Raw genomic sequence first — 8,412 nt, 5'->3', positions numbered from 1 at the left:
GCATGGAGAATGGTCAGCCTGCTGGAGCACCTCGTCCTCTGAAGGAGGGGCTGGAGCAGATCCTGGCTCCAATTCCCAGGGCGAACTGGAGGGGCCCCAGGGATCATCCAGGCCAACCCCCTCCCTTCACAGTCACAGAGATGAGGCCTGGAGAGGGGAGGGTCACCCAGGGCTGACTTCTCTCCTCATAGTGAAGTCACCTCCCACCTTAGATGGTCAGGGCTGAAAGGGGTCCCTCCAAGGTCGCGCAACACCCACACTCTGCTGATGAGGACAGCAGAGATCCTGGAATTCCCCAAGGCATGAGGACCAGGATGGGCAGCCTTTCAAACAGCTCTCAATCCTCGGAAATGCCAAGAAACCTCATCCTCCAAGGACAGCAGTTTCCAAACTTTTGTATTTTTAGCAGCAGAAGCCATCCTTTCAAACAAAACCTTATGCAAAACCTCAGGCTATAAAACAGGTCAGGGGGCCGCTCTCCCAAGTGGAGCCTGGGCCAGGCCCCGGGCTCCCCTCCAGCACCCAAGACTCCTTCCACAGGGCCCTCTGTGGAGCTCAGTCTGAAACCCCAGGCCTTCGGGGCCTTGTAGCCCTGGAGCTAAAGCAGCCAGATAGGGTGGCTCTTACTTAAGACCCTTGGAGGCTGTGGCTGGTCTCTGAGACCTGGACAACTTCGTTCTCCACCAGGGCCTGGCCCCCGTCCCCATTGAGCTGTCTCATGCGCAGGTTAATGGAGCCGTATGTCTTCCTGGAGCCCCTGCCAGGGACGAAGGTGGGCCGGCGGTACAGCTCGCCCTTGCACAGGGAGACCATCAGCAGCACTGACAGGAGCATGCCGCCCACCGTGAGCAGCCCCAGGCCCGCGATGATGCACTTGTCCAGGTGGGAGCCCAGGCGGGCGTAGTACATCTCCAGTCGTTCCATCTCCCGCGCTGTCACTGTGTCCGGGTTGACGCGGGCCTCGCGGGGGATGGCGTATGCTGTCACCACCAGGAGGATCCCACTCACCAGGAAAACCAAAGCGGAAACAAAGCCGTAATCCACCGGGCGGCTCACGGGCTCCACGCCCGGCCCCTCTTCTGAACGCAGGGACACATCGTCCTGCTGGGATCGGGGCTGTGCGGGGACAGCCCCAGGGGGGCTGGGGGAGCTGCTGAGTCTGGTATCCCCAGGGTTCTGGAAATGGGTCTCATGCTCCTCTGAGGAGAAGCAGGCATTCTCGACACCCTCCCTGGGTGGGGCCACCGGGCCCAGAGGAGCTGGTCTCCTTGGGAACTTGGGGCCATTGCTCAGTGTCTTCAATTCCAGACCAGGGGGAGATGCCATTGAGAAGGAGGGCCCCAGCTCATCCCTTGGCCCCTTGGCAGCTAGAAGAGAAAACAGAAAGTCAGTTGAATTTAGCAAACCTCTACCAAGAGCCGCTGGTGCCAGGATCACACTTGGCCCCCAGTGATCAGGTGAGTCAGGCACAAGTCCACCTTGGGGAGCCCGCGGACAGAAGGGGCAGCGAGGAATAAGATAACGACCGAGCAGTGCGGTCCAAACCTGCTAGGATCCCTCTTACCACTGGCTGGCATGTGGCACTGGGCCATTCCCTTAGCCTCTCTGGGCCTCAGTTTCCCCATCTATAAAATGACACTAATACTACTATTCCCTACGTAATGGGGCTGATGTAGGGACTGAGATAGTCCACATAAAGTACTCAGAACAGTAAGTGCTCAGGAAATACCAGCGATGAGCTATTATGGTAGAGGGAATTCAGATACAGCAGATATCAGGTTCAAACCCCAGCTTCACCACTTGAACTTGGGCACACGATGGGACTCTCCAGACCCAGTTTTCGCATCTGTTAAATGGAAATAAGCAAAACACCTCCCCTACAGGTTGAGGGGAGGATTTCATAATATAATGCAATAAGGCCCCAGCCACCTCAATTAATGGACACTGCTGTGATGAGGTGAGGATGACTGGGGCAGGGGAGGGGGCAGAAATGAGGAAGGTGGCGTAGGAACAAAGAGGAGAAAGTCAGGGAAGCTTCTAGGCATTGGTGGCACTTGAGCCAGACCTCAGAGGATGAGCAGGAAATCCCCCAGCAGTGGGAGGGGATGAAGGCATTCTGGAGAAGGGCTGGGGGGCCTCCGAGGTCAGCTGGGACCAGCTCTCAAAGGCCTCTGACAGCCAGGCCCAGGAGCCAGGGAGGCGAGGTGCTGTGGCAGGGAGCGCTGACACCTGCCTAGGTTTCAGACAGCTCTCTCCGGCTGCTGCGTGGAGGACTGACGGGACAGGAAGGAGCAGAGTGGAGGGCAGGGGTCCAGGGAGGAAGCCAGCTTGGTCGGGGGGGCACCGTGGTGGCTGACAGGGCAGAGCGGAAGGAGCATACTTGAGAGCCATGACTGAGGTCAAAGCCAAATGCCTGTTTGTAAGCAGAAGTTGGGGGGGGAGGGGCGGGGTGTGCTGGATGAGACCATGGGAGGGGAGCCAGGTGGGGGGGGCACTCTGCTCAAAGAGGAGATACCCCACCCAAGTACCTCACACACACCTGTAGAGACAGACAGACAGCACATGTGCATTCCTGCCAAAGGATACCAGCTTACAGCCCAGAGGCTGTATTTGGCTTATAAAAGTTTTGCTTGCTTTTCATTTCTGGCCTGTTCATTTGTTTTTGTTGCTTCAGTTGCCAATATATAAAAAGCAAAAGATTTTACATTTTAAACTTTGGATTCCTGGCTTCTCTTGCAAAATGGAAGGATCTGACCCCCCTAGGCCCCATTCCTCCCAACGACACTCCACGGGAGTTGGTGATAGAGGCCCCCCTTCAGTAGGTCCAGGGCTGTCCCCCACAGGGCCCCCTCCGTCCCTTCTCCACCTACACGGAGAATTCCTGAGCCACAGCAGAACTGCAGCAGTCCCTGTACACACCGATGTCCTGGGGCTGTCACACCCAGGGCCCCAGGCACACAGACCCGAGTCCCCACACTGGACAGAGACCCCCAGGTGCAGAGTGGCTCACGTGCTCCAGTGTGTCTACACATACACATGATTCTAGAGGTTTCTCTGCACTCCTATGCCTGAGTTTATTCTCCAGTGCTCTGTGGTACTGTGTGTGTGTGTGTGAGGGAGAGAGAGAGACAGAGAGAGAGGGAGAGAATATGAGCAAATGAATGAAGTGAAAATGAATGAATGAATGAATGAAACTCAAAGAGCCTCAGTGCAGGCAGGCACGTTTTTCCCTTTTTCTGATCTTCCTTCCAACACGGACCTGCCTCAGACACCTCCTCTTAGCACACAGGGCCTTTCATCTGAGTACAAAGCCTGTTTCCACTTACAACCCATTTCTATCACCACCTCCCTCTTTCCTGAGTTCCAATTTAATAAATGTTTACTGAGCACCCACACCCCGTTGGGCCCTATAGCAGGCACTTCACTCAGGAGTATCTTGTGTAGCCCTCACCAGCCCCTCGAGCAGGAATTACTATCTTCGTTTTACAAAGCGTGGCCAAGATCCCATGGCATGCCTGTGGGGGCTAGGAGCTGAATGCAGGGTCCCTAAGAATTGTTATCACCTACAAACCCCACCCTGTACCAGTGCCATCACTCCTCCCTCCCTGGCTGGCTCTTCCAGCCCTGGCTCGGTGACTCTCTATCCCACTGTTGAACAGCAGTGGGGAGCTGCTTGAGGGCAGGGATATGTCTGGATTCTGACTGGGTCCCCAGCCGCCTGCACAGGGCTTGGAACACAGCCAGCCCTCAAGAAGAGCTGGGCAACCACCCAGGCAGGCAATCTCCCTTCCCCTTCCCCCACCCCCCACACCCCGCGTGGGGCCAGGCTGCACCCAAACTGCTCTCACTTTCCAGTAAACCGAGAGGAGAGGGGTGTTGGTTGGCTTTTTCTCTCTTCACACCAAAAGCATTTTCCTGAGTGGCCAGCCACAAACAGGGACTGGCAGTGACCACTCTTGCCCAGTGGGGGTCCTGATGTGTTGTGTCCATGTCCCCCCCTCCCTCGGTCTTCAGCACCCTCCACAGAGCTCAGCTCCTGGAGTGGTCCAGGAAGGAATCCCCTTCCCAGACGGGCACACTGATGCCTCCACATCCCAGAGGAAACCCAGGGCGCCTGAATTCTGGAAGCAGGGCTCTCCTGCACCCAGCAGGAGCCCGAAACTTTTTCTTAGAATGTCAGAGTTAGGAAGAGGGCGAGGAAAAAAGGAGGCTCCCTCTCACCCAGAGTTGCGACGTCCCTCACACACAGGCTCAAGAGAACCCACCAGTTACACAAGGGCATGTCCAGTCAATTACCCAAAACAGAAGCAGAGACAGACAAACTGACAAAGATGCCGGTGTCCACTGCTCGCAACCGCAACTGTGCCAGTTACACTCCGGTTTCATCTGCGGTCCAACAGGACCTGAAGGGCACATCCCAGTTCCACACTCACACTCCCAGGGGCCTTGTCCACATGCAGCACCCACAGACATGGGAAGCCACACAGTGAGACCCACAGGTCCACAGACCCCACTGGTACCCACACCCCGGGAAGGGGTAGAGCTGGTCACACACAGACATACACACACACACACACCACACACACACAGTTAACTACCCCCAGGACTGCTAAGATCTAAGCCAGACCCACCAAGGCCCGCCTGGGCCCAGCACCCCACCCTCCGGCGCGCACTAACACGCGGGGAGACAGACGCACAGCGGGCGTGGGTGAAGCTTCACAAAACCCAATCGACAGACACACGCACGAGTTGTACACAAAGCCTCGGGGCGCGCACATACGCACACGCAGGTCCACGCTGTCATACCCAAAGTTCCGCGCAGAAAGCCTCGGCACCCCGGCGGCCCGCTGCACCCCGCGCCCTCCTGCCCGCAGCTCACACCCCTTGCTCCTGCCCTTGACCACAAACGCAGCCGGGCCGGGCCAGGCCGGACCGGGGCGGGCGGCGCCGGTAGCAGGGCGGCCAGGCGGCCCAGGGAGGCCGGGCTCCGCGCGGACCGGCGTGCGCCCGGGGCCCCTGGCCGCGTGTCCTTCGGCCGGGCCGCGAGGTCAGGCTGGCTCTCCTTCGCCGCCCCTCCCCGCCTCGGGCCCGCCGCCTCCTGCCGCCCCCCGCAGTTGCCTCTCCGCGCGCGTACCTGTGCCGGGCCTCCCTCCCTGCCTCCCCGCGCGGGAGGCGAGGGCGCCGGGCGGCCGGCGGGCCAGGGCGAGGGCGCGTCCTCCCCGGCGCCCACCCGCCTCCCTGCAGCCGGCGTCCGCCGGCCGGTGTCTCCGCTGCGGCGCAGCCCGGGAGGGCGCGGGCCCGGCCGCCACCGCCTCGCCCTCGCCGGCTCCCGCCCCCTTCCCGGCCCGGCCCGGCCCGGAGCCGCTGCCGAGGCGCACGTACCTGCTCGCGCCGCGCGGGGCTGTACGGCGGCGGCCGCGGCCGCCGGGGGCTCCGGGGAGGGAGGGACAGGGGAAGGGGCGGGAGCCGGGGATCGCAGAGCGCAGCGGATCGAGCTCCGCCCGCGGCCGGCGAGGGCGCCCGGAGAGTTAGCGCGGGGAGGGAGGGGGAGGCGGGTAAGAGACTGGGGTAAGGGTTGGGGGACGCAGCCCCATCCTCCTCCCCCTCCCCCTAGGGCATATCTGTTTCGCCCGCGCCTGGGTTTGGGGAACTGGAGCCTTGAGCCCGCCGAGCCAGGGCGCAGGGGCGGGGCGCGGGGGTGGGTACCTAAGGAGACCCCCTCCCCCCGCCGCCTGCCTCTCCCGGACGCTGGGGAGCCCCTGCTGCGCCAAGCCCAGACGCTTCCTCCGCACCCTCCCCCCACCCCCCACACCCAGCCCCCAGGTGGGACCCAGGGTCCTCTCCGAGGTCCTCAGATCGGGGTGGTCTTCTCGGGCGCGTGCGGCTCCGTGGCTCAAGGGCGCCACCTGAAGGCTGAAAGGAAGCCTCTGACGGGCCCCCTCCAACCCCGCCTTTTTCCCTGCTTTTCTTTCTCTGTGGGACAGTGGCTGCAGAGCCCGAGAGGGGTGTTTCCTTGGGGCATTGCCAATGGCCACACACACTCTCGCCCTCCAAGGCCCAGCTGCTGTGCCTCCTCCCCTGGGAAGCCTACCTGGCTCCCCCCGACACTCGCTCCTCCCAGGAGCCCCTCCAGCTGGGCCCTCCCTTTGCCTGCATTGCTGTCATGTCCGGGAGTTGTGTCTTTCTGTAAGTGCCAGCCTGCTTCGTGAGACCGGCAGCTCCTGGAGGACAGGCCCGGCGCGGAGGGTGTGGGTGAACAGGTGGCAAGCAGGAGTGACTTGCACTGTTTCTTTCCCTTGCAGGGCCCAGATTAAGGTGAGCCAAGGAGGGTGCGTAGAGCGCAAAGTTAAGGAGATGCTCCTTTTTGGGGGCCCAAGCCAAACCCAGAGAGGAGTTTGGTCTGGAGACTGGGGGATTTCCGGGAAGACTCTGTGGCCAGCTCACTCATGTGGCCTCAGATAAGCCCTCACCTCTCTGAGCCTCCGTGTTGGCCATTGCTGATGGGATCATGAAAATGCAGGCTCGGGCTTTGAGAGGGCCAGCAGAGTCAGCCATCTGGAAGGACAGCAGATGAGGATACCTTGTCCTGGCTCCTCAGCCACGCTGTGGGAGAGCCTGCCCCGCCCTGCTCCTAAGTCCTGTGCAGCCCTCCACACCAGGAGAGAGGAGGCCACCCGGGAGCCAGGTGCCTGGGCCTTTGAGGCGGGTGTGGCAGACTCGGATGGGACCTCCAGGACAGGAAGGCTTCAGTCTCTTCCTGCCTTCAGAGGCCTGCATCTTGTTAGGGACTTCGAGGGGAAGCTGGCTGTGGCACCAGACTCCAGCTCCACCACTCACGGCTGTGTGGCCTTGTGCCAAAGGCTCCCCTCGCCAAGCTCAGTTCCTCATCTGTGAAACAGACTTCGGAGGGGTGACAGGGGTCTGCTGAGATGCTCCTTGTGAAGCGCTCACGGTTCCCTCCCTCAGTCATGCACGGCCCCGCCTCAGAGCCTTTGCCTTTGCTGTTCCTTCTGCCTGGCACACTCTTCCTGATATCCCAGAGCTCCCTGTCTTACTTCCTTCAAGTCTTTGCTCAAATGTCACCTTCTCAGAGACACCTTCCCAGACCACGCTTTTCAACCATCAGGGCCCCAGCATCCTTGACTCCTTCACTCTGAATTTTTCTGCATAGCATTGATCAACCCCTGACAGCAACTTCCTTCTTTGTTTATTGTTCCTACCTTCCCACTAAAAAATAAGTGCTGAGAGGCAGAAGCTTTGCCTGTTTCCCTCCCTGCTGTATCCCCATAGACCAGAAAAGGGGCTGACACACAGGAGGCCCTTGATAAATATTTGTTGAATAAAGAATGAAGAAAACAAGCAAATCTTTATCGAGCACCTTTATGTACTGGTTTACTGAGTAGACCACATCCCTACCCTCAAGATGCTCATATTCTGGCAGGAGAAAAAGAGAAATAAACGTAACTCTCCTACTGTAGTAAGAGCTACAAAGCCAAGGTACACAGTGCTGTGCAAGCTTGAAGCAAGGTGCTGACCCTGTCTGGGAGATGGGATGGCCCCCTGCAGAAGCTGGGATGGAGCTGAGATACGAAGGATGGACAGGAGGCAACCAGGTAAAGAGAGCAAGGAGAGAAGCACAGCAGAGGAACCGGTGCGGGCAGAGGCTGCGGGAGAGAAGGGAGTATGGTGCTGTGAGTTTTGATGGATGGAGACCAGGGTGGTTGCCATGGAGGGACGTGGGAGGAGATGAGGCTGGACCGTCAGCAAGCCAGGCCACTGCAGAGCCTTGCAGGCCACAGAGTTTGTACCTTATCCCCAGAGCAATGGGGAGCCACTGATCACTGTAAGTAAGGGGTCAACAAAGCCTTTTCCTCTTTTGCCTGAGAATTTGACCTTTGGTTAACTGTCTAGCCCTGTTTCCTTGGAAACAGATAAACAGATGTCCACTGTGTTACTAGGCAACATTGCTATGATAAAAATGACCCCTGAGGAGGAGGATAGAATGATCCATGTGGTTATGGATTAGAATCAGAGATATCAGTATGAACCCATGTTACCTTCATATCGATGCAGGTGATTAAATATAGAAATAGGTATAGATGCATGTCTACACACAGGTTAGGATACACACATACATTCCCTTTCTCTGTCAGCTGAGAGGCCCTAGAAGCAATGATACAGTATAGCAACGAGCACACCCGGCGCCCAGATCTTGGTTTCTAATACCATTCTCCAATAAAAGGAACCAGGGAGAAATGGCTGATGCTAGGACTGGAGCAGGAAATATACAGGATAAGCCCGGAGCATCTTATACTGCCAGGAACAAACAAAACACAACACACACAATGATGGGGGCATGTCAGAGGACATGGGGGCCAACTGAAAGAGCTCCCAATGGCCAAAGCTGGAAAA

At 58.7% G+C, this 8,412-nt stretch overlaps 1 protein-coding gene across 2 annotated transcripts; it reads right to left on the bottom strand.

Moving 5' to 3' along the window:
- Positions 1-379: 379 nt before the first annotated feature.
- TMEM74B (transmembrane protein 74B) lies at positions 380-5,895 on the bottom strand. 2 transcript variants are annotated; one of them, XM_023626265.2, is made up of 2 exons: positions 5,383-5,895; positions 380-1,367 (listed from the first exon to the last, which is right to left on the bottom strand). In XM_023626265.2, the coding sequence occupies exon 2, from the start codon at positions 1,324-1,326 to the stop codon at positions 628-630; it is 699 nt and encodes a 232-aa protein (XP_023482033.2). In that variant the 5' UTR covers positions 1,327-1,367; positions 5,383-5,895; the 3' UTR covers positions 380-627. The 2 variants fall into 2 exon arrangements, with proteins under 2 accessions (XP_023482033.2, XP_070103034.1); XM_070246933.1 differs by lacking the exon at positions 5,383-5,895 and adding an exon at positions 5,135-5,315.
- Between the last annotated feature and the right edge of the window lie 2,517 nt (positions 5,896-8,412).

The sequence above is a fragment of the Equus caballus genome, chromosome 22 (genome assembly GCF_041296265.1).
Source record: "Equus caballus isolate H_3958 breed thoroughbred chromosome 22, TB-T2T, whole genome shotgun sequence".
NCBI lineage: Eukaryota > Metazoa > Chordata > Mammalia > Perissodactyla > Equidae > Equus > Equus caballus.
This window is presented reverse-complemented; position numbering and strand designations above follow the sequence as displayed.